Raw genomic sequence first — 26,829 nt, 5'->3', positions numbered from 1 at the left:
TGCACAAAAACGTGGCGTAGCTACGTCCTTTTCCACTGCAAAGTTCAGATGTATCAAGAGTGAAATGAGCGTGGAAATGTGCGGTGCCTCACACCAACTTCATGGCTGGTGTACACCTGTTGCTACAGCTATTGGTTCTTTGGCGACACTTAGACATGATGCTGGGAAACTGTTGATAATGTGAAGACAATTAGTCCTCAGAGTGATGGTCACATCCGAGATACATGAACAATTAAAACTGATAAAAAAAAAAAAAAAAAAAAAAATTAACACTGATGAACAATTAACATACCCACGTGTAGTGCATCTAAAAGCACATGCAAAATGATGCAGAAAGTACAGTTCACAACAATGGGTGCTTTAGTAGAATTAGAAGACATTGTGAGTGGTGCAATACGACTGGCTCATCAGCGCCCTCAATCCTCCCGGAGCTGTGCGCGGAGCTGCGGCCGGCCTCGGAGCGCGATACAGCGAGGAGCCATGCGCTGCCTGTGCCCATACAGGTGCTGACACACTGGGGTTCCTCACAACAGGGGCATTCCAGAGGGAGCTGGCCGTCCGAGCGGGAATGTGCCAGTCGACCCTGAACCGAGCCATGCCAGCTGTGTGGGAAAGAATTATCCACATGTCTATCAAATTTTCATACAATGCAGCTGAACAGGCCAACATTGAAGCGCAATTTGAAGTGAGAGCCGGTTTGCCTAATGTAATCAGAGCTATCGACTGCACACACATTGCTATAAAAGGGCCATCACGAGATGCATTTGTTTATGTCAACAGGAAGCATTTTCATTCGATCAATGTAGGCAACAGATCATATGTGATGCGCAAATGCAAATAATCAGCATTGTGGCGAGGTGGCCTGGTTCAACGCACAACTCATACATTAATGGTTGGGAACAGACTACAAGCTGGCACTGTGCGCGATGGGTGGCTTCTTGGTGAGTAAATAATTTACTCATTTAATTGTTCTAATATTAATCTTGAATCCATGGTGTTCACTATATTGTTCACTTTATTGTGTAATTCCGTAGTTTAAATTGTTTAAATTGTTCTATATTCCCAACCAGAATTTCCCTGGTTGGGATCAATAAAGTATATCTATCTATCTATCTATCTATTGATAGTGTTTATATTGCTTGTTACTATTTATTTATTATGCTTCATATTTTGCTATCCATTTTGCTGCTGTAATACTGGAAATTTCCCCACTTTGGGACTAATAAAGGATTATCTTATCTTATCTTATCTTATCTCCCTCATGCGCATTGAGCATGTGCGCCCCCAAATATGATCCTGTTTTCACAGCATCAGTACCAGTCAGTGGTTCAAGTTAGTGACTTGCTGTTTTTTGCTGGTTAAACTACAGCTTCAGAACTTTCTGACCGGCCCCTGATTATCTCGGTAGCCTATGTAAAGCACTCACGTCAATAAACCCTTGCGTAAAGTGTGAAATGTCTTAATCAGCCTCACCTTTTCCCTGGCGCATTTCTGCATTCATTTACAATATCCAATATCCGATCCGTGTAAGTGGTGAATAAAATTAACAAGCAAAATGAATGCACATCCTACCCGGGAGGCCATTTGGCCCGGCAACATTTGATTTCAACCATATGAAAGAGGCAAGGACACAGAATTCACTTATTCACCAATGCATTTAATTCAGCGTGTGTGCGCCTTTCCGACCCCACAGCACTGACAGCCCCCCACACACTCTCCCGCTCACTCCTCTTGCGTTTCCTGTTGGACAGCGCGCCAAACAGTACATTTTGTGCGCCTCCACTTCAACGAGGAGCGTCTCTAATTCACATTCCGTGAAATTTCTCTTTTTTCTGTCTTATTCATGTTAAGGGTTCAGAGAGGGCAATGTCAGGTGCCGGGCTCATTTAGATATGAGTTCCATATTTAAATGGACAGGGAGGTGTCAGGTACTCCAACATGTGCGCTAAATTCCACGTTGATTCGGATGTTCAGAGGAAATGTGCTTGGATTCATGTGTACGCACAGATTTATACATCTGGATTTTTTTTTTTTTTTTTTTTTGTGCGTACGACGTTTTCTGGATTTAAGCGTAGGCCTACGCTTTTTTCAGTAGGAAATCCACGCAAGTCTATGTACATGAGGCCCCAGATGTGCAAGTCTGACTGAGACCTATCCACACAGACTCAGTGCGGTGATTGCAGCTAAAGGTGCATCTCCTGAATACGAACTTGATGGGGGTGAATATATCTGCAATCAATTATTTTACATTATAAATTTTAATTAATTGATATTACTTTGTAAAAATCTGTTTTCAGTTTGACATTTAGGAGATTTATTATTATTATTATTATTTTAATAAAATTGTATTGATCACGATTTCATTTGTAAAAGCAATGAAGGGGGGAGAACATCGGGGGGGGGGGGGTACTTTGTATAGGCAGTTCATATGCAAAGAGCATCAGCAGTGTGTGATGAGCGGATGCACGTGGCCAATGAGAGGAAGCGTGCTAAGTACCAGGAGCTGGTGGAAGAGTGTAGGAGGCAAGGCTGGAGAACTCGCTGTGAGCCTCTGGAGGTGGGCTGCCGAGGATTTGCAGGGCAGTCACTCTGCAAAGTGTTCATGGTGTTGGGCCTCACTGGGGAGGCTAAGAGGAAGGCCATCAGATCTGCAACTGAAGCCGCAGAGAAAGCCACAAGGTGGCTATGGATCAAGAGGGCAGAGCCGTGGGCAAATGCTGCTGGGACACAGGCTGGGGTCTGATCAACCCTGGTCGGGTCGCCTGGGCGAGGGTGTATGATGTTGAAAGACCCGAAACACCCAATGACCCCAGGTTACAGCACTGATGATGTGTCCCAGCGCATCCGTAGGATGTATCTTACACCTGTCAATCTGGCCTTGCCAGTGACGCTCAGGAATAGACTGGGTGGCAACCAAGGACAGTTTGGTGACGACTGGAAAGACAGTTGACGGCTCGGAAAGACGGCACCCGGGACAGGAAGGGCTAGCACCCCAACCTGTATCTTCCGTGAGGGAGAAACCCAAGGATTTGCTACAGAAAAGCCTTCTGAGAAATACCCCCAGGGAAGCCCGAGAGGGGGGGAGAATGAGAGCCCCAACCGGACGGACCCAACGGTATTGACCCATGCGAACGGAAATCCGACTATGGATACAAGATGCATCTGTGGAAAAGTGTGCAAAAATCCGCGTGGCCTAAAAATACATCTGGCCAGGATGAAGTGCAGGGAGCGGGAGAATACACTGCAGCGCACAGGATTTGATCCTGGTGAGACGCAGGAGGAGCCCGGCCAGGATTCACCCCACAGAGCCCAGTCCCTCCACGCAGTAGAATCTTCCTACCCCTGCAGAATAATCCAACAGAAGCGGATCAAGTGGCCTTCAGCTAATAACCAGGCAGTGTGGTCACAGTTTGACTCCGACGTGTGCCAGATCTTGGAAACCACAGCCAAGGGGGAGGTGGACCGGCGGCTTGAGACCATGGCAACAATTATAGTTAGCTATGCGGCCGAGAGGTTTGGCCACATTGAGAGCAGGAACACCAAGCCCAACTACATGATGAATCGCAGAGCCACCCAGATTCACAAGCTGCGTCAAGAGCTCCGTAGCCTCAAAAAACAACATAAGGTGGCAAGTGAAGAAGAAAAGCAACCGCTTGCCGAGCTGCGTAACATCTTGAGGAAGAAGCTCATGACGCTGCGCCGGGCAGAGTGGCATCGAAGGCGGGGGAAAGAAAGAGCAAGGAAGCGTACAGCTTTCATCTCCAACCCCTTCGCCTTCACCAAGAGGCTACTGGGGGACAAACGCAGCGGTAATCTCATGTGCTCTACTGAGGATATAAACACCTTCCTGCATAACACCCTGAGCGACCCAGAGAGAGATCAGGAGCTCAGGCCACAGAGTGCCCTCATAAGTCCTCAACCTCCTACAGTGGTTTTTGCAATGAGGGAGCCCAGCTGGTCAGAGGTTCAGGAGGTGGTGAAGGGAGCCAGAACAGCATCAGCCCCAGGCCCCAGTGGTGTTCCGTACACTGTGTACAAGCGCTGCCCGCAACTCCTTCGCCACCTTTGGAAAATCTTGAGGGTTATCTGGCGCAGGGGAAAAGTTGCAGACCAATGGAGGTGTGCTGAGGGCGTGTGGATCCCCAAGGAAGAGAACTCCAAGAACATCAGTCAGTTTAGAACTATCTCGCTGCTAAGTGTCGAAGGCAAGATTTTCTTTAGCATCTTGTCACGACGACTAACGGAGTTCCTTCTGAAGAACAACTACATCGACACCTCTGTCCAGAAGGGAGGGATCCCGGGAGTGCCCGGTTGTTTGGAACATACTGGAGTGGTGACACAACTCATCAGGGAGGCACGTGAAGGGAAAGGCGATCTCACCGTACTATGGCTGGATCTTGCCAATGCGTACGGTTCCATACCTCACAAGCTTGTTGAGCTCGCCCTTCAACGACATCATGTTCCCAGCAAAGTCACAGACCTTATTCTGGATTATTACCATGATTTCAGACTAAGAGTCACTGCTGGGTCAGGCACCTCGGACTGGCACCGGCTTGAAAAAGGAATAATAACAGGCTGCACCATCTCAGTCATCCTTTTTGCTCTTGCAATGAACATGCTAGTCAAGTCAGCAGAGGTAGAGTGCAGAGGTCCCTTGATGAAATCAGGAGTGCGCCAGCCCCCAGTAAGAGCCTTCATGGACGACCTGACGGTCACCACCACATCTGTCCCGGGCAGTAGATGGATTCTCCAAGGCCTAGAGAAGCTCATCACCTGGGCAAGGATGAGCTTTAAACCGGTGAAATCAAGGTCTCTAGTGCTCAAGAGGGGAAAAGTAGTGGACAGGTTCCGCTTCTCACTGGCTGGAGTCACCATTCCATCTATCACAGAGCAGCCAGTCAAGAGCCTTGGTAAGTACTTTGACTGCAGCCTAAAAGATGCTGCTTCCATCAAGGAAACCAGCAAAGATCTCGAGGCCTGGCTGAGTCGGGTTGATAAATCAGGTCTGCCAGGGAGGTTCAAGGCCTGGATTTACCAGCATTCCATCTTGCCCCGGATCCTGTGGCCTCTGCTGGTGTACACAGTACCCATTACAACAGTCGAGGCCATGGAGAGGAAGATCAGCAGCTACCTGCGTAGATGGCTTGGTCTACCACGCAGTCTGAGCAGCTCTGCACTGTATGGCACCAGCAACATCCTGCAGCTCCCAATCAGCGGCCTCGCTGAAGAGTTCATGGTGTCCAGAACACGAGAAGTGTTGCAGTACAGGGAATCCAGAGATCCAAAGGTGGCATTGGCTGGAATCCAGGTGCGAACAGGCAGGAAATGGAGGGCAGACAAGGCTCTGGAGGTGGCCGAGTCCCGACTGAAGCAGAAAGCACTGGTGGGGTCTGTAGCCACAGGGCGTGCAGGCATTGGCTACTTCCCAACAACCAGGGTTGACAAGGCCAAAGGCAAAGAGCGGCAACATCTCGTTCAGGAGGAAGTGCGGGCAGGTGTGGAGGAAGTGCGAGCCAGCAGGATGGTAGGAATGGGGCAGCAAGGAGCATGGTCTAAATGGGAGAATGTTCTGCAGCGTAAGATCACCTGGGCTAACATCTGGAAAGCAGACTTCCACCGCATTAGGTTTTGCGTCCAGGCCGTTTATGACGTCCTACCAAGTCCAGCCAACCTCCATGCCTGGGGCAAAATTGATACACCGTCCTGTCCCCAGTGTTCAGGACGGGGATCCCTGGAACACCTCCTCAGCAGCTGCCCAAAAGCCCTTGGAGACGGGCGCTATCGCTGGCGCCACGACCAGGTGCTTAGGGCAGTTGCCGACAGCATAGCTACTGCCATTAATAACATCAAGGGCCACGATAAGCCGAAAACCATCACGTTCCACAGAGCTGGAGAGAAGCCCATTACACAACCACGGGCAAAGGCCGGTCTCCTCACCTCCGCCACAGACTGGCAACTGGAAGTGGATCTTGGCAAACAGCTAAAGTTCCCAGCCAGGATAACACCAACACAGCTTCGACCAGATATGATCATTGTGTCAGATTCCACCAAGCAGTTGATCATTCTGGAGCTCACAGTGCCCTGGGAAGAGCGGATGCACGTGGCCAATGAGAGGAAGCGTGCTAAGTACCAGGAGCTGGTGGAAGAGTGTAGGAGGCAAGGCTGGAGAACTCGCTGTGAGCCTCTGGAGGTGGGCTGCCGAGGATTTGCAGGGCAGTCACTCTGCAAAGTGTTCATGATGTTGGGCCTCACTGGGGAGGCTTAGAGGAAGGCCATCAGATCTGCAACTGAAGCCGCAGAGAAAGCCACAAGGTGGCTATGGATCAAGAGGGCAGAGCCGTGGGCAAATGCTGCTGGGACACAGGCTGGGGTCTGATCAACCCTGGTCGGGTCGCCTGGGCGAGGGTGTATGATGTTGAAAGACCCGAAACACCCAATGACCCCAGGTTACAGCACTGATGATGTGTCCCAGCGCATCCGTAGGATGTATCTTACACCTGTGATGTTTCACATCTGTGAGAACAGTGGAGCCGCTGTCCTTCTCGTTCAAGTCTGAAGTCAAACCTTCAATACAACACACAGATCAGCAGCTCAATTTGAGCAAAATCAGCAAATTTCTATATAAACTTCCCCTGGACAGGCAGGAAGGGACCCCGGTGTTGTTCAGTTGCACCTCGTTCTCTTTTGAAACAATCTCTCTGAAAATGGTTTGTTTATTTGTTTTATTGGGATGTCTTCTGTTCCCACCTATTTTTGTATGACCTCTGTCTTGACTTTGTCTGTTTCTTGTCTATTTTGTTTCTTGTATGTAACACCAAGGACCATGTCATCCGATGGATTGCTGTTTTATTCGTCTTAATCCATAAATAAATCTATCTATCTATCTAACCTCTTGATGATTTTGTGATGCAGCATTAATCAGATCCTACACTTTTGACCCGTCAGCGCCTCTCTGTGGAGAGAAGGAGCACTGAACCACCACAAACAGGTGAACGTAGAGAGGGCAGCAGATTGAGCAGCTGGCTTGTTCACTTTCAAATGGACGGTGATTCATGAGAAATATTTCTCAGCTGTTTACAGTGTTGGCATGGAGGACAAGAAGCTCTGGAATGAGAACACCTCCAAACTGTGGATTTCAAAGCCATTTGTAAAAGTTCAGAAGCCTGCTGTTCACTTTGATATTCTCTGGATGGATGAAAAGCATTGAGAGAACTTCCATTCCTGTCCACTTGATGGCGCTCACGCTCCATAAACAGAATGTGAGAGTGAAAGCAGAGCCTGGTGCTGCTTTGAACGGGCCGTGCTGCTCCCTCTGTGCTGAAAGTTGAGATTGTCCATGTTGCTGCTGTGAAGCAGCTGGACTCCACTGGACTGGCCGCTCTCCCTGCAGCTCAGGACAAGTCCTTCATCCTGAGCAGCCCCTTCATGTCTCTGACAGCTTCTACGCTCTCAGCTGGGATGTGGCTCTGACGTTTCCACACTGTGACACTGAAGTCATGAGGAAGTGACTGCAGCCTCAGAGCAACAGGAGAAGCAGCGGCGTCTTCTCTCTCTGGGTTTCCTCTCCACATGAAGCTGGAAAGTCTCTTGGATTTGATGTGGATGTGATTCAGCAGGTAAAGACCCGACCAGGGATCAGTACAGATGTTTGTGTCTCACAGCTGGAAGACTGCAGAGCAGACTGGGAGCACAAGATGGCGGGAGGGTCTGTCAGATGTGATTTATATGTTTTAGAGAAATAAATATTCATTGTGCTGTGATGTTCACTTTTAATGTCTGATAATGAGGACAAAATCAAGTTTGTCTAAAATGTTTAAAATCTGTTTTGTTTTGTTTTGGGGTTTTTTTTTTGGTTTTGTTTTGTTTTTTTTATCCGTGTTCAAAGTCAGTTTAGATAGATTGTAATCTGAACTCATTTCACTGGTGAACAAAGCAGGAAACAGCCAGTGTGACAGTTTTGATTGACTTAACTGAAGTTCCCCTTTTTCTGCTGTTGACTCACCAAGAGAGGTGCCACCTTCGATTTCAACACTGAACCTCTAAAACGTGAGCAAATTAACTTGATTTCTTTCCCAAAAAAACAAACAAAATAACAGAAAATTAGCAGAATAATTACAGAACATAGCATCGCAATAAGTAAAACAAACAGACATGATTTATAACTATTTGGGTAAACGTACCTATTAAGCCCACGTACCATATAAGCCCACTTGAAGCTGCTTGTTACATGAATTATACTTTTTATTGTAAGCCAGTCAGATTTGTTGATCTTGAGTTATCGAAGCACATGTGTGACATGTGCCTGCTGCTCCCAGAAGAAGTTGCAAAAAAACTTCAGTGATTTTGATGCCTTCAGAAAACAGTATTTTTTCCATATTTCTACTCCTGCTTTTGGTTAGTATTCATTTGTTATCAAAATTTAAGAGATTAGTGCTTTAAGTAAAACATATGTTAGAATTTTACTAGAATTAGAAATATTTTTTCTTTTGAAGTCAAAATATGCGTTTTAGCATGCTAGCAAACAGCCCACATGCTGCAACAATTCAGTCGCTGCACAGCATTGTTCATTGCAATAACATAAAGCATGATAAGATCCTATCATGGAAAGCTTGTTGTCATCAATCAGCCGCTGTGTTTATGTCAAGGTGTCGGCTCGGCTATGGATGTGTGTGAAGAGAGAGAGGAGGGGCTCCCTTCCTCTAAGAGACCTGGACCTGGACCTGGACCTGGACCTGAGCCCAGCTGTGTGTCCATGAAGAGTGACTGGTCTATGGATAAACCCATTCAATTTAAAGAAAGAGATTCTTCTGAGAATACGTAAGTCATTATTATGTGAGCATGTTAGTGTTCCTAAGAAAGTAAAACAGTGTTGTTCATAGAGACACAGATCCCTTCACTGTGTTCATGATGTTTCTATCAGGATCCAGCAGGAGAGACCAGACTCCCCTGGACCCAGCTGTGTGTCCTTCAAGAGCGACGGTTCTATACAGCGATTTATTGTCTTCAAAGGCACACAGCCCTCTGCTGATGATGGGTAATTATTTAAAGATCCAGAATGTGTTCGGCCCCTCAGACTCTGTTGACTGAGTTTCCTCTTTCAAAACATCACATCCAATAATCAGAGCAGCTTCTAACATGGAGTTCATTTTGTGTTTCTGCCAGGATTCATCCTGACAGAGCACAACACCTTTAATCACGTGTGTGTGTGTGTGTGTGTGTGTGTGTGTGTGTGTCCTCAGAGTCCAGCAGCAGAGCTCAGAGGTTCCCAGTGGTCAGTCTGCCCAGGAGCATCAAACACACCTGGCCTCCATATTTCTGGTGTGTAAATGCAGCGATATGACACCAGAGCGAGTGCTGTTCTACTGAACATCAGCTCTCATGGAACGCCTCTTGTCCAATCAAATTGCTCCACTGGCACTAACTGTTGTATAATGAACAACAAGGTCCAAACTGAGCAGCAGCTCAGCTCATAATCGTCTCCATGCTGCACTTTGGACTTTCAGGCTCTTCAACCTGGATCTGATTTTGTGTTTTGGGTCCAAATTTCAAAATGGAACTTGAATTCTTTGATTTTTCTGTTGCAGCTGCTGGAGGAGAACATCAACACCTTTGTGAAGAAGGAGCTGAAAAACCTGCAGAGGTCTCTGAGTCCAGATTACCCAGAATGCTCAGAGAGTCAGAGGGAGGATGAGGAGGTGTTGGACGGTGAGGAGGAAGAGCAGAGGAGGAGCAGCAGGGAGGCTTTTCTGCAGATCACAGTGCACCTCCTGAGGAGAATGAAGCAGGAGGAGCTGGCTGAGCGTCTGAGGAGCAGTAAGAGGCTTTTAACTCCTTTAACAGGATGGAGAGGAGGAATGATGGGAAAACTGAATGTTTGCATTTGTAACCTCTGCTGGAAATACAGACATTTCTAAAACAAGAGCTCAGCAATCCCAGATTGGAAGGGAAATGAGCACAATCCTCATGGAGAACCTGGTTAAAGTGTTGATTTGTTCATATTTGTGTCAAATGCTGAACACAAAGTTGACATGGAAAATGTTGCCTTTCACATTTGGCTGTAGACAGTCAGGACTGGTTTTCCCACCAGCAGCTATGAGCTAAATGGATGCTGTGCAGCCACAACTCAGATACATTTACCAGCAAATATTCACATTTCTCTCATTAATGTGACATTCACTTACTGATGTTTTTGTTGTTTGTTCATTCAGAAACTGAGGCTGCAGCGTGCCAACGTGAACTCAGATCCAAGCTGAAGAAGAAGTGTGAGTGTGTGTTTGAGGGGATTGCTAAAGCAGGAAACCCAACACTTCTGAATCAGATCTACACAGAGCTGTACATCACAGAGGGAGGGAGTGGAGAGCTCAATGAGGAACATGAGGTCAGATGGATTGAAACAGCATCCAGGAAACCAGCCAGACCAGAAACAACAATCACATGTGAGGACATCTTTAAACCTTTACCTAGAAGAGATGGACCAATCAGAGCAGTGATGACAAAGGGAGTGGCTGGCATTGGGAAAACAGTCTTAACACAGAAGTTCACTCTGGACTGGGCTGAACACAAAGCCAACCAGCATGTCCACTTCACATTTCCATTCACTTTCAGAGAGCTGAATCTGCTGAGAGGGAAAAAGTTGAGCTTGGTGGAACTTGTTCATCACTTCTTCACTGAGACCAAAGAAGCAGGAATCAGCAGGTTTGAGCAGTTCCAGGTTGTGTTGATCTTTGACGGTCTGGATGAGTGTCGACTTCCTCTGGACTTCAACAACAACCAGATCCTGACTGATGTTACAGAGTCCACCTCAGTGGACGTTCTGCTGACAAACCTCATCAAGGGGAACCTGCTTCCCTCCGCTCGCCTCTGGATAACCACACGACCTGCAGCGGCCAATCAGATCCCTCCTGAGTGCGTTGGCATGGTGACAGAGGTGAGAGGCTTCACTGACCCACAGAAGGAGGAATACTTCAGGAAGAGATTCAGAGATGAGGAGCAGGCCAGCAGAATCATCTCCCACATCAAGACGTCACGAAGCCTCCACATCATGTGCCACATCCCAGTCTTCTGCTGGATCACTGCTACAGTTCTGGAGGACGTGTTGAAAACCAGTAAGGGAAGAGACCTGCCCAAGACCCTGACTGAGATGTACATCCACTTCCTGCTGGTTCAGTCCAAAGTGCAGAACCTCAAGTATCATGGGAGAGCTGCGACAGATCCAGTCTGGACGAGAAAGACCAGGAAGATGATCCTGTCTCTGGGAAAACTGGCTTTTGAGCAGCTGGAGAAAGGCAACCTGATCTTCTATGAAGCAGACCTGGCAGAGTGTGGCATTGATATCAGAGCAGCCTCAGTGTACTCAGGAGTGTTCACACAGATCTTTAAAGAGGAGCGTGGGCTGCACCAGGACAAGGTTTTCTGCTTCGTCCATCTGAGCCTTCAGGAGTTTCTGGCTGCTCTTTATGTCTTTCTGACATTCATCAACTCTGGAGTCAATCTGCTGTTCCAACAATCAGCCTCCTGCTGGTCTGCACTGTTCAACAAGACATCTGAACTAAAACTCCTCCTCCAGAGTGCTGTGGACAAGGCCTTACAGAGTCCAAATGGACACCTGGACTTGTTTTTGCGCTTCCTCCTGGGTCTTTCATTGTCGACCAATCAGACCCTCCTATGGGGCCTGATGACACAGACAGGAAGTGGCTCACAGACCAATCAGAAAACAGTTGAGTTCATCAAGGAGAAGATCAGGGAGAATCCCTCTCCAGAGAGAAGCATCAACCTGTTCCACTGTCTGAATGAACTGAATGACCATTCTCTAGTGGAGGAGATCCAACAGTACCTGAGATCAGGACGTCTTTCCACAGTCCAACTGTCCCCTGCTCAGTGGTCAGCTCTGGTCTTTGTCTTACTGTCATCTCAAGAAGATCTGGAGGTGTTTGACCTGAAGAAATACTCTGCTTCAGAGGAGGCTCTTCTGAGGCTGCTGCCAGTGGTCAAAGCCTCCAGGAAATCTGTGTAGGTTCATAGAAAACTGGACATATTAAATACATGATGGTTTCTACTCAAGAGAGAGAAAAATGACAGCTGTTTTCTTCATCTCTTTTTCTCCTCAGGCTGATTGGCTGTAATCTGTCAGAGAGAAGCTGTGCAGCTCTGGCCACAGTTCTCAGCTCCCAGTCCTCTAGTCTGAGAGAGCTGGACCTGAGTCACAACGAGTTGCACGATTCAGGAGTGAAGTGTCTCTCTGCTGGACTGGAGAGTCCACACTGCAGACTGGAGGCTCTCAGGTCAGTGTTGTTGAATATTTAAAGGTTGATCATGTGAGTTTAACATCAGGATTTAAATGCCATTTTCCTATTCATTCCCACTGGAATGGAAATCTTGAAAAGTGCCAGACAGTTGGGGGGTAGTAAGGTGCTTGGGTGGTGAGTGTCTTTGATAATCCGACTTGCCATGGACCTGCACCGCCGGGTGTAGATGTCCTTGAGGCCGGGCAGTGCTGTGTGGGTGATGCACTCAACACATCGGATCACTCTGTGCAGGGCCTTCCTGTCCTGGGAGCTGCAGCTGCCATACCAGGCAGTGATGCTCCCAGAGAGCACAGACCCCACTGTGGCGGCGTAGAAGTTTTTCAGCAGCGAAGTAGAGATCTTAAATTTTCCCAGCCACCTGAGGTGGTACAACTGCTGCCTAGCCTTCTTCACCAGGGTGGTGGTGTGTGTAGTCCATGTCAGGTCCTCAGAGATGTGAACCCCGAGGTACCTGTCGTTGCTCACTCTCTCCACCGGGGTCCCGTAGATCCTGAGCGGCGCATAGTGGATCCTCTGCCTCTCTCGCCTGAAGTCGACCACCACGTCCTTGGTCTTGGCGACATTCAGGTCCAAGTTGTTGTCCTTACACCAAGAAGACAGCAGCTCCACCTCCTCCAGATAGGCCGTCTCGTTGTTATTAGAGATCAGGCCTACCACCACTGTGTCATCCGCGAATTTCACAATGATGTTGGATTGGTGTGTCGCTGTGCAGTCATGGGTGTAAAGGGAGTATAGCAGAGGGCTCAGTACGCAGCCTTGGGGGGCACCAGTGTTGAGGGTACGGGAGCTGGAGGTGTGGACTCCAACCTTCACCACCTGTGGTCTGCCGGTCAGGAAGCTCTGAACCCAGGAGCAGAGTGAAGGACTCAGCCCCAGGTCCCTGAGCTCGGTGACCAGTCTGTGGGGAACTATGGTGTTGAATGCTGAGCTGTAATCAATAAACAGCAGACGCACATAATTCCCCTTACCGGTGTCCAGGTGGGAGAGGGTGGAGTGGAGGACATGGGTGATGGCATCATCATTACTCCTATTGGGGCGATAGGCGAACTGAAGGGGGTCCAGGGAGTCCGGCAGTGATGAACAGATTAAGTCTTTGATGAGTTTTTCAAAGCACTTCATCACCATGGAGGTCAGAGCTACAGGGCGGTAATCATTTAGACCGGCTGGACAGGGATTATGGTGGAATTTTTTAGGCAAGTGGGGACAACAGAGTGGGCCAGGGACAGATTGAAAATGGATGTGAACACAGGAGCTAGCTGGCTAGCACAGGATTTTAGCAGACGCCCGGGGATACCATCTGGGCCGGCTGCCTTCCTGCTGTTCACTCGTCTCAGAGCTCTCCTTACTTCATGCTGCGAGAGCAAGAGTGGGCGGTTCTCATCACCGGTCAGGTCGCTTGCTTCGATTGCGCTAGCCCCAGCGCCGCCACCACAGTCCACAACAGCCGAGGTGTTCACTCATCCTGTATAGTCTGTAATTGTCCGCAGTCCTTGCCACATGCGTCTACTGTCGTGGTTGCACAGTTGTTCCTTCCTTAGCCGCTTTCACCGTTTGTCTGAGTTTGTAGGCTGCCGCTTTGTACGGTGACATGTCTCCGGTGATGAGCACTTCGTTGTAGGCAGCGGTACGTGCTTTCAGAGCCTCGCGAATAGACTTATCCACCCACGGTTTCTGATTAGGAAAAACCTTCACAGTCACCACAGGAATAGTGTCATCTAACAGCTTGGATATAAAACACATAGCCACTTTCGTAAACTCATTGACGTCATCCGAGCTCGCCCGAAGCATGTCCCAATCTACGTCACTCAGCGCATCCTGTAATGTGGCCTCTGATTGGGCGGACCCAATCTTCTCACCCAACTTTACATACAGAATATTTAAACACTGACTGTTAGAGCTCATATATGAATCACATTAGATACTAGAGAGTAACATTTCTATGTCCATATATCTTTCCTCAGGCTGAGTGGCTGTAATCTGTCAGAGAGAAGCTGTGCAGCTCTGGTCTCAGTTCTCAGCTCCCAGTCCTCTAGTCTGAGAGAGCTGGACCTGAGTCACAACCAGCTGCAGGATTTGGGAGTGAAGCTGCTCTCTGTTGGACTGGAGAGTCCACACTGCAGACTGGAGGCTCTCAGGTCAGGATTCCTCAACCTGCTCAACACATGACCAGTTCAGTCCTGATTTCCATGCAGCTTCCTGTCACTGAACACATTCCTAAGCTGTGTAGGTTTTTGTGAAAACACAAAGCAGATGATGTGCTGGACTGATTGTGTTTGTGATGGTGTGCAGGCTGTCAGGCTGTCTGCTCACACAGGAAGGCTGTGCTTCTCTGGCCTCAGCTCTGAGCTCCAACCCCTCCCATCTGAGAGAGCTGGACCTGAGCTACAACCATCCAGGAGACTCAGGAGTGAAGCTGCTCTCTGCTGGACTGGAGGATCCAACCTGGAGACTGGAGGCTCTCAGGTATGGAGAGACACACACAATGTCTTCTAGAGGCCTGAGGAGTATTGTTTCATGTTGAATGGTGGATATGAGTGACATGGTCTGCTAAATCCTTCATAGGGAAGGTTATTTACTGCCCATGTTTCCATCCTCAAAGAGAATCTGCTGCTCTGACTCTGTTTCTTCCTCCAGGGTGGACCATGGTGGAGAGCAGTGGTTGAAACCAGGCCTGAGGAAGTGTAAGTGTGGATTTAGTTTGATTCATCAACACAAAACCTTCAGCTGTTTAGATGGTGCAGCTGCAGTTTCTGCTCTTTGTTCTCAGCTGCATGCTTACACCAAGTGAATATAACTTGAAAATAATACTGATAGAGAAATCTTCACACCTCTATGAAGCAATATATAAAGTGTAAATGTAGTTTAGTTCGTGTCTAAATGGCTCTTCCAGATGTAAAGTGAATTTCCACAGCAGTTTGTGATGTCCATTCATTCAGATCCTGCTTTGAATGAAGAGGATGGCTGACACTATGGGCTCTAGTTTCGCAGACCAGGCAAGGCGAGGCGGGGGCATAGCACAGATGCGCTTCGCCAACTGGGTGTGGCCAGGTGGATTTTCCAAGATTGGCATGCCGTTCTCGGTGGCGCAAGTACTCCGCCGTTCCTCCTACCGGCGCATGGGAGGAGAGAAGGCGTGGAGTGGGTTTGACACAGCCGATTCACATTTAACCAATCAAACGAGCCCCTGTCCTCGCCTTTAAAATGCGCTGCGTGAAGGCGTAATGAAAGTTTACACAGCTGACATGGAGGTCTACTGCTGCAGGCGGAGCGGAGCTCAGGAGACAGGCGCGGAGCGGAGACCGGCGAGCAGTGCGGACACATCACCAAAACCTCATAGGCAGGCTTCCGGAATGTCAGACACATGAACAATGCAATAAATACAGAAAAAAACACTATTCAATGCTACGATCACAATCAGCACATACATATATCTCCATATCAACTGTCCCGTCACAGCTGATGTCAGATCAAAGGAGATTGGCGCCATTTGTGCTGATTGTGAGGTTTTGGTGATGTGCGCCAGGCAGCCAAACTTCGACTGCGCCGGCTCCGCTCCGCCTTGCGCTGAAAGTAGACGTGGTTTCAGATGGCGAGCTTTTGGCGCACCTCGGCGCAGCCTTTTGGCACGAGGAGGAGGACAGGAAGAAGAAGAAAGGAAGAGGGAAGAGGAAGATTAGAAGAGAGGAAAGTGCTCAGAGCCTGATATGAAGTCCCCCGACAGTCTAGGCCTATAGCAGCATCACTAAGGGCTGGTCCAGGGCAACCTGGGCCGACCCTAACTATAAGCTTTGTCAAAAAGGAAAGTTTTAAGTCTACTCTTAAAGATAGAGAGTGAATCTGCCCTCCGAACTGAGATAGGAAGATTGTTCCACAAACGTGGAGCCTGAAATTGGAAGGATCTGCCTCCCGATCTAGTTTTAGAGATTTTGGGAACCACCAATAAACCTGCATTTTGGGAGCGCAGTGCTCTGGCAGGATGATAAGGAACTATGAGCTCTTTCAGATAAGATGGTGCCTGCCCATCAAGAGTTTTATAGGTGAGGAAAAGAGTTTTAAATTCTACTCTAGATTCTACAGGAAGCCAATGTAAAGAAGCCAATATTGGAGTAATATGATCTCTTCTCCTAGTTCTAGTCAGCACACGTGCAGCAGCATTTTGGACCAGCTGGAGAGTCTTTAACGACTTGCTGGTACAACCTGATAATAAGGAGTTACGGTAGTCTAACCTGGAGGTAACGAAGGCGTGGATTAATTTTTCTGCATCATTCTGAGACAAGATATGCCGAAGTTTTGAGATATTACGCAAGTGAAAAAAGGCGGTTTTAGAGATCTGTTTAATATGGGAGGTAAAGGACAAATCCACATCGAAAATGACTCCGAGGTTCCTTACCGTGGAGCTCGGGGCCAAAGTAATGCCATCCAGAATAGCTATGTCATTAGAAACTGATTCCCTAAGGTATTTAGGGCCGAACATGATAACTTCTATTCTTTCTGAGTTTAATAGTAGAAAATTGGTGGCCATCCAGGCCTTTATCTCCTTAAGGCAGGCTTCAAGTTTACTTAGCTGATGAGTTTCATTTGGCTTTACGGATAAGTACAACTGCGTATCGTCCGCATAATTTTCGGATAATATTACCTAAAGGAAGCATATACGAGATGAATAAAATAGGGCCAAGCTCAGAACCCTGAGGAACACCATATTTTACATTCCCACAGGAGGAGGATTCATTATTAACATGAACAAACTGATGACGATGGTATCAAAAGCTGCACTAAGATCCAATAACACAAGTACGGAGAGAAGTCCATTATCTGATGCAGTTATGAGGTCGTAAGTGACTCTAACCAGAGCTGTCTCTGTGCTATGGTGGGCTCTAAATCCTGACTGAAAGTTTTTGAATAGTTCATTTTGCTGTAAGTAGCTACAGAGCTGATTAGCAACTATTTTCTCTAATATAAACAATACAAAGTAGCCATTAAGAAAGCTCACTTACAATAACAGAAATAATAACACCTCACTTACAACAAATAAAGTAACAGACTACACATGTCATATGCAACAACATTCAGTAATAATAATAATAATAATAATAATAATAAAACTTTATTTGTATAGCACCTTTCATACAAGAATTGCAGCTCAAAGTGCTTCACAATAAAAAGAAGAACATTTGAAAACACATTAAATAAAACATTAAAAAGAATAAAACAGCACAGGGTGGAATTAAAAAGAAAAGGCTAAAAATTGAAATAAAATTTGAAATAAAACAAAAGATGCAAATAAAACAATAAAAGACAACAGTGTGGAATAAAATAGGACCTAGTTAAAGGCTAGAGTGAAAAGGTGGGTCTTTAATCTTCTTTTAAAGATGTCTAGTGAGCTGGCTTCCCTGATGTCTAAAGGTAGTGTGTTCCAAAGCTTAGGGGCATAAGTAATAAAGGCGGCATCCCCAATTTTCTTTCGACTGTTGTAGGGAACCAATAAGCCAGCAGCAGACGATCGCAGTGCTCTTTGGGGTGCATAGCCAGTAAGGGAGTTGGCAATGTAGCTCGGTCCTAGCCCATGAAGTGCTTTATATACAAGCAGGAGAACCTTAAAATCAACTCTAAATGTTACAGAGAGTGTAGGGCAGCTAAGACCGGACTAATGTGCTCTCTCTTCCTGGTTCTGGTTAATAAGCGAGCAGCAGAGTTTTGGATGAGCTGAAGTCTGTCAGCAGTTTTCTTTGGGAGGCCGGTAAAAAGTAGTCAAGTCTGCTTGAGATAAAAGCATGTATTAGTTTTTCAGCATCTTTTTGATTTATAAATGGTCGCACTTTAGCGAGGTTTCTAAGGTGGCAGAATGTTGTCTTCGTCACAGATATACAAGAGCCTACCCAGAAAGCAAAAATCCATTGAATCAACACTGAGATATGGTGATGGCTTAAGATTGAATCAACATTGATGTCAGACGTTGAAAATAACATTGACAGCGCTCGTTATGATCAACATTGAAATAATGTTGAATTTTCAATCAGTCTCAACATTGATTCAATATTTATTCAACTACATTATGTTCAACATTGAAATAATGTAGAATTGTCAATCAATCCGAACATTGAATCAATATTGATTCATCTATAAATGCATTGAAATTACATTGATTCTACATTGCAACAATGTTATTATTAAAGGACCATTACATCACTTTTCAACCTTCATCTGTAGGTTTTAAATATGCCTCATTCAAGCCCAAAATAATCGGTTTACTCTTCTGGGAGTTATATAGTTCTGCAGGGGTTGCTCAAAACTTGTGTACCTGTGACATCACTGCAGTTCAAACATATGGCAGTTATTAGAGTTAGTGAGCTTGATTTCATTGGTAGACAAGGAGCAACCCCTACAGAACTAACAACCAAAAAAAATAAAGTGATTGTTTTTGGCTTGAATGAGGCATATTAAAAACATACAGATGAAGGTTGAAATGTGCTGAAATGGGCCTGTATGATTTTACAAGGACATTTTTTGGGGGACCCCACACTTTCAACTGGCACCTCTCTGCGACCCCATTTGGTTTGCTGAACATCAGGTTGAGAACCGCTGCTTTACTGCATTCTCGATGAACGAAAAGAAGAGACCATTCTTTTTATTACTATTTATTTAGTACTTTAATTTGAAAGTCATTTTTGCTGCCTCACCAAACAGCTACAAATACTGGGCTCTCTGCAATTTCTCAACAAGAAATGTTTAGAAATGTTCCAAATTTACCAAACAAAAAACAGTTCTAAAGCAATAGTCCAGTGCCTAAATGAAAATTGATATGGGCTGAATAAGCCAAATATCTTTCAAGGTAACCGTTTTTATAGTCCCTCTTTTTGTTACTATACTTCCACTGCAGCTCAACAGGTAATCCTTAGGAACTATATGACCCAGTTCAACATGAACAAAACAGATAGGAAAACAACTAATTCTTTTCTTTCCTTGGTACTCCACCACTCCTCTCTGGTGGATAATGTAGCCACTTCTTCACAGTCTCGCTGTATGGGAATTCCAGCAACTTGTGGTCAAACTGACGAACAGCCGCTAAAAAAAAAAAGACTTGTTATAAAGGTGTGTGTGTCTGTCTATCTATCTAGAGAGAGAGAGTGAGAGCAAGCGAGAGAGGCAGTGTAGTTTTTACTGTACTAGATTTTCACTTGGCCTTAAGAATGGATGCATCTCCCTCACCATGGAATGACTCTTTTATCTATGTAGATTATGTTTCATTTCATGGTGAGGAAAACGCATCCAATCTTGTTTAATTGTGATAATCAAATTTAAAATACACATAAATTAACTTCAATATTTGCCAAATCCATTGCAAAGTAGTAAATCTAGTTTTTTGAGATGCAGGCTCACCAAACATGCAGTCCTGCATTAGTGTGTCTTTGAAGGCCCTCTTCTTCTGTCCCTTTCCCGCCCAGTTGAAGATGCTGGCTAGACTGTTTGTCACGGTAGAGGATAGCATTCGCTGGATCATCATGTCCGAGTTGGACCCTCCGACTAATGCCAGGCGGGTAATCTGAATAGATAATAGAGAAAATGGTTAGTGTGCTAAAGTGTAAAGTGTACCATGTCAAATGGACAAGGTATCAGCTCATTTTTTAATTACAAATTTAATGAAGTTTAACACCTTTTTATTACATCTAAATAAAAAAATAAGCCCATTTCTGTGTCAAAACCAAACAACAAACAATGCCATCAAACAAATTGGCAATCATTGGCTTAAAAAAACAGACAATTATTTACTAACAAAGAAATAGACGCACAGCATACCATACATTGAAACCATGTCTATTTAATGTTGACATTTCAACATTGAAAAACCAGCATCTATACAATGCTGATTCAACAACATTTTTTCAAAAGTTGAAATGGTAGCTGTAATTAAACATTGAATCAACATAGATTTATCAACCTCAACCAAAAATAACCAATTTGACCAAAATTCAATGTTGAATCACTGTATTTTGCTATCTGGGTACAGCCTGGCTGCAAATATAAACCAGCAAAACTACATTTACCTGACATTTCTCAGAGATGTGACAATAACAATAAACTTACATTTCTCTGGACGCACACACACACAGGAACATAAGTGGTGGACCAACTGACTTCAACTGCAAGCTAGACTTGCCCAGACATGTAACAGAACTTCTTCATCTTGAATAAAAGTCCTTGCCCAGCTGAGTTGGCTGCAGCACCTCCAAGTGGCGGGGCCTCCAAACTACATCTTCAGAACAATCAAAGTGTTAACAAATCAATAATCAAACTGTTAATAAATCAGCAGATAATAACCACAGCAGGTCTGTTGTGTCTTGTTCTCTCCATAAGATTCCTGTGAACTCAAACTGGACACGAACACAGCAAACAGTGACCTCGTCCTGTCTGAGGACAACAGGAAGGTGATGAAGGTGACAGAGAAGCAGCCATATCCTGATCACCCAGAGAGGTTTGACCGCTGGCCACAGATCCTGTGTAGTGATGGTCTGACTGATCGCTGCTACTGGGAGGTTGACTGGAAAGGATTGGTTGATATAGGACTGACTTACAGAGAAATCAGCAGGAGAGGAGACAGTGATGCCTGTGGTCTTGGATTTTATGAAAACTCCTGGAGTCTGATATGCTCTGATGGAAGTTTCACTGCCAGACACAATAACAGAGACACAGACATCCATGTCCCCCCCTCCTCTAACAGAGTGGCAGTGTATCTGGACTGGCCTGCTGGCTCTCTGTCCTTCTACAGCGTCTCCTCTGACACACTGATCCACCTCCACACCTTCAGCAGCACCTTCACTCAGCCTCTGTACCCGGGCTTTGGGGTTTGGTCTGGTTCCTCGGTGTCTCTGTGTCAGATCTGAGGAGTGAGAGTGTATACATATATATATATATATATATATATATATATATACATACATACATACATACATACATACATATATATATATATATATATATATATATATATATATATATATATATATATATGTATATGTATACACACTACTCACAAAAAGTTAGGGATATTCGGCTTTCAGGTGAAATTTCAGGATGAACCTAAAATGCATTATAACCTTTACAGGTGAATTTAATGTGACCTTCTGTAAACTTTTGAATGCACATGTCCAACTGTTCAATGTTTCAGTACTTTTTGCACAAGTTGCTGTTCTCTAACAAGGAGTTTAACGGCAAAATTCGCATCAGGTGTTTGATGCTCCAGCTCATCGAGGTCGTATCATTAGGGAATGGCTGCTGGAGACTGGGGTACCTCAGATGGAGTGGCCTGCACTTTCTCAGACCTGAATCCCATAGAAAACCTATGGGATCAGCTGAGTCGCCGTGTAGAGACTCGGAGCTCTGTACCCCAGAACCTCAATGTCCTGAGGGCCGCCCTTCAAGAAGAGTGGGATGCCATGCCTCAGCAGACAATAAGTCGACTTGTGAACAGCATGAGACGTTGTTGTCAAGCTGTAATTGATGCTCAAGGGCACATGACAAGTTATTGACACTGACATTTTTTGTTGTGGTATATCCACCACTGTTGTTGGCTTTTGTTTCCAGAAATTGTTTGAGATGAGGAAATCACCAGTGTATGCTTCTACTTAAATGCCCTACTTTCATGATCTAATATCACTGTAGCGTGAACTTTTTATATTTTCCATAAATTTCACCCAAAAGCCAAATATCCCTAACTTTTTGTGAGTAGTGTATATGGTTGTTTGCAATAAATTGCTTACTCAATTTATTATAATTTTTTTTTGTCTCACTCCCATTTCTTCTCTTTGCATTCTGAAGCTCTACTTAGAACCTTCTTAAGATCCAATAGTGCAAAATGTAAATTCTTGCAATTTTTCAACTGGTCTTAAAATTTTGATCAGCAGTATATATAGCTGATAGCTGATAAAACTATCAGCTATATACTGCTATACCAGCTGTACACTGACTACTTTATGCTATATCAAAGTTTCATTTCTATAGTGTTGTCCCATGAAAAGATATAATAAAATATTTGCAAAATTGTGAGAGGTGTACTCAGTTTTGTGAGATACTGTATATGGCGCTGTGTCTGGATATAAGCTTAATGTCTCATAGACACAAGTCCTTTCTTTCAATTATGAACCTACAAGGGAAATTAAAGAAAATTTTCAACTAAAATGGGATGCAAAATCAATTAAATATTTGGGAATACACTTACCAAAAGATTTGACAGGTTTATTTAACATTAATTATTGCCCTCTAAATCCTAGATTAAAAGCTGATATAAAAACATGGCACCTAGCTCCATTCCTAAATTTAATTTCAAGAGTCAAATCTGTTAAAATGAATATTTTGCCCCGACTGTTATATCTCTTTCAAACACTACCCATCAAAATAACAAACGATCAATTTGTAGAATGGGATAAACTCATATCCAGATATATATGGGCTGACAAAAAGAATAGAATTAAATATAAAACCCTACAACTCAAAAAAGAATGCAGAGGGAATGGGTCTCCCATGCCGGTGGGAGCATTATTATGCAGCCCAGCTCAGGCCCCTTATATGCTAGTGTAACCCCAGTTATTTGGTTAGGTGGAAGGAGTTGGAGCTGGCTATGTCCAATTCAATCCCATTTCAAGGAAAAATTACTGAAATACCTCTCAGATAAAACAAATCCCTTTTTTAATTTACCCTTGAAGATTTGGAAAGAAATCCAAAAATTGTAACACACAAGAATTATCAAAAATATTAAGGTGTTGTGTATTTGACAGTGATTTTCTTCCGAAGTCACTTGACAAAAGATTTAATATTTGGGTAGGATCGGGTATTACGGCATATTGTACTTTATTCACAAGGGGGAGCTAAAGAGCTTTGAGACGGTCAAAAGAGAATTTAATTGAACTCTGTTAAATTGCGTGTTTGTCTTTAGTTGCCTTTAACTTACAACATTACAGAATTATTAAATACTTGTAGTCCGTATAGATATTCAGATATGCAATATAAATATTAATGTCAATCCCTGAATAGTTTTTTTTTCTGATTGTGATCATTTGCTTGTTTATTTGATCAGCTCTAAATGATGTGAAATTCCAGTCATAAATGCAAAAAAATCAACTTTCAGGGGCGCCACCTTGGAGTGCTTTTATGTCCCCACCAATGTCCAAATCAAACCTACGCCCTTGGTTTTGTTGGTTAGATTTGTCATCAATGCCCATCAGAAACGTCCAACACAGACTGCTGGAGACAATGCCAGACTAATGATGCAAATCATTTCCATGTGTTTTGGTGTTGCCCAGTGCTGGAGGAATACTGGAAAGATATTAATTGGACTCTAGAAGTGGTGATCGAACCACTATCCCTTGTAGATTTGACGTCTTATATCTCTGCGATATCCCACTGGAAACAGACTCTAATAAGAGAATCCTTGTGAAGATCCTATTGACTGCAGCTAAAAAAGCCAAAACTCACAAGTGGCTGAAGCCTCAAGCACCCTCGCATGAAGAATGGACTGACATAAACATGTACATAGTTGTTATTTAGTGGTTGTTTGTTTACTTGTTTATCTCAGGTCCATACACACTGTATCACAGCACATCATCAAGTTGTTATATAGTGGTTGTTTATCTACTTGTTTAATTCTATCTTGCCCCTGCTGCTGTCAATTTGCATTGTTCACTTTTTCTACTTGCACTGAGAGTTTAAAGTTTACTGGAGTCAAATTCCTTGTATGTGAATGCATACTTGGCCAATAAAACTGATTCTGATTCTGATATATAAAATGGAAAAATTAACATACTCCCTGAGACTACAGCATGATAAATTTACTCGCAAATGGTCAACGTCACCTGGGGGAACGTCATCTCAAGGAACATCACCTCGGGGAGCATCACCTGGGGGAGCGTCACCTTGGGGAGCATCACCTGGGGGAGCGTCACCTTGGGGAGCATCACCTGAGGGAGCATCACCTGGGGGAACATCACTTTGGGGAGCGTCACCTGGGGGAACGTCACCTGTGGGAGCGTCACCTGGGGGAACATCACTTTGGGAAACGTCACCTGTGGGAGCGTCACCTGGGGGAACATCACCTGGTGGGACCTCACCTGATGGAAGGTCACCTGTGGGAATGTCATCTGGTGGGACATCACCTGGGGGAAGGTCACCTGGGGCAGCGTCACCTGGTGAGATGTCACCTGGTGAGATGTCACCTAGGGGAGCGTCACCTCGGTGAGCATCACCTGAGGGAATGTGACTGGATCCGAAGCTGAATCGCTGCGTCGCTCCCCAGCAGAGAAGAGCCTTGCTTCCCCACGGAATATGTCCAAGCCAGGATCTGGGCGAACCCACGGCGGAGCAAACTGAGCAAAACCAGACTTTGTGAACACGGACCAGAGGTAGGCCTGCTACACGCGCAAGGACTCACAGCCACTCTTCTCACTGTGACAGCCCCTTTTGAATCATGCGTCGAGGCGAGCTTATTTTCATTCATTCGATTGGAGGGGTGTAGTTGCGTGATGTCGGAGAGGCCGGGCCGATGTTTCATTCATAGATTCGGTTGGAGGGGCGTGGTTGTGTGACGTGGGGAAGACAGGTCATCAAGGCACCAATCACCACAACGTCACCTGGTGAGATGGGGCAGCAGAACCATTTTTTCAACCACAAATTAGAATCTAGAAAACATACGCTGAATTCTAGGTTAACTGTTTTGTCACTAAATAATCTGAGCAATATGTTTGTTAAGCTGTTTGGTTAATAACTGACCTTTGTTGCCTTCAGGTGCGGCTTCTTGTTGTTTACACGGCGTGTCATCAGCCCGCTCACACACTGCCTTACTGTCTGGAGGACCTGAATCCAATGAGATGCTGTCACCTGATCCTAATGAGCTGTGTTGTTGTTCATAAAGTTATTGAATAATGTTCTGACAAATCTGCCAAAAACCGACACAGTGACAGCGGTTGAATGTTCACAGCTGTTGCCGCGGCAACGGGAACTACGCGGAAATTACTGATTCGCTGTGAACCAAAGGCCCATGCCGGTTCTCGCTGTTCTGTTTCTATGTTGCGACTCAGAAGTACAGACCCAGAGTCAGATCTTAGTCACGAATTCATATGTCAACATCCATCATCCTGCTGCGAGGAAAGTTATAATCACTGATCAATAATCATGACTGATCATCACCTGATCAGAATCAGATCTGGAGGCCAGATTGTTTTGATCGTTTTGTTGGAGTCTTGACCCAGTCGGTGAGGCTGGTGGCGCCTCCTGCTGGGGGGAAGGTGTGCAACTTCGATATTAGTCCTAAGTTAGAATGGTCCCTCAACACCGATGCACTCTATCGAAAGGGCCAGAGCAGGCTCCTCAGGCCATCAGCCTCAGCCGATTCAGCAGCTTCAGCCTCCTCAGGAAGAGGAGGCTGAAGCTGCTGAATGTAAGATTTAAGATTTTTAACTTAGTTGTTGGTTATTATTATCTGTTTGTCTTTTGTTGCGTATGTATCTATGTTTATTTTTTAATGTGTGAACATATGTATGGACTGTGAGCTGTGAGATACCTGAATTTCCCAATGAGATCAATAAAGTATCTATCTATCTATCTATCTATCTATCTCTATCTTTAGTGGATGTTATTAAACTATACACATCCTCTTTTGTCCAACATGTTCTAATAAGAACTTGTGGAACACATTCAGGACGTCCTGGTTGTGTGAGCAGAGCAGCCAGCAGGCAGGGGGTGGGCGGGACTTATTTGCATATTCATAGCTGTGCGCATTTTTAATCAGGGCAGGATTTAGAGTTGGATTTCAGGCACTGAGGAAGAGATACGGCCCAAGGGGAAAAAATTAAATTATTATTTTGTAAAATCATAATATTTGCATCCTCTTATTATCAACTTTACATTAAAAGCAAAATAAGAGGTTTCTTTGGTAAATTATACAACACATAGGTTTGACCGAGCAATCTGATTGGTCAATCAGATGTTTAGAATGTGCTCAAATGAGCATGACAGCATGGTTAGCCGTGCTCACATGAAAAATACCTCATTACTGAAAATATTACTCCACCTATATCTTATTGCCCGAGTCTGTGTGGTTTCCATGGCAACACGAAACGTTTCACTGAAACTCGCATCAAAAGCCGCTGTCAACTTTGTTAGTCTGCATAATGGACCGTTTTGTTGTCAGTTTTGATTTCTTTGGCGACCTAAGTTTGGATAAACGGCTGAACGAGGAAGACAAGACAGAAGAGAAAAAGGAGAGATACGCGAGAGTGACGAGTGAAGAGCTGGATCAGCTGGAGAGGTCAGGAAATGAAGCCGGTACGGCCCGGTCAACGTCTTGAGCCGTCAAATGTCTACAAGACTACCTGACAAACACCGGGCAAACAGCTGATTTCTCACCTGTAAAGAAAGAAGAGCTGAACAAGATCCTCCATTAATTTTATGGAGCTTTAATTTCTATAATAAAGAGAATGAAATGCCTCAGAGGATTCAGCACCACGGACAGTACCTGCTGAGGCAGATTCAGCACCAT

The 26,829-nt window shown here is 45.1% G+C and overlaps 2 protein-coding genes across 2 annotated transcripts; one reads left to right on the top strand and one right to left on the bottom strand.

The window, feature by feature from the left end:
• The first annotated feature begins 3,478 nt into the window (after positions 1-3,478).
• LOC115363316 (uncharacterized) lies at positions 3,479-6,265 on the top strand. Its single transcript, XM_030057440.1, has one exon. It carries the CDS (start codon positions 3,479-3,481, stop codon positions 6,263-6,265), a length of 2,787 nt encoding a protein of 928 aa, XP_029913300.1.
• Positions 6,266-16,080: 9,815 nt separating this feature from the next.
• LOC115356335 (uncharacterized) lies at positions 16,081-25,109 on the bottom strand. Its single transcript, XM_030047494.1, has 5 exons — positions 25,062-25,109; positions 24,149-24,478; positions 19,683-19,845; positions 18,604-18,614; positions 16,081-16,941 (listed from the first exon to the last, which is right to left on the bottom strand). Exons 1-5 carry the CDS (start codon positions 25,107-25,109, stop codon positions 16,081-16,083), a joined length of 1,413 nt encoding a protein of 470 aa, XP_029903354.1.
• Positions 25,110-26,829: the final 1,720 nt, after the last annotated feature.

Source organism: Myripristis murdjan, chromosome 1 (assembly GCF_902150065.1).
Source record: "Myripristis murdjan chromosome 1, fMyrMur1.1, whole genome shotgun sequence".
NCBI classification, from domain to species: domain Eukaryota; kingdom Metazoa; phylum Chordata; class Actinopteri; order Holocentriformes; family Holocentridae; genus Myripristis; species Myripristis murdjan.
The sequence above is the reverse complement of the archived record's forward strand: the minus strand, read 5'-3'. Positions and strand labels throughout refer to the sequence as shown.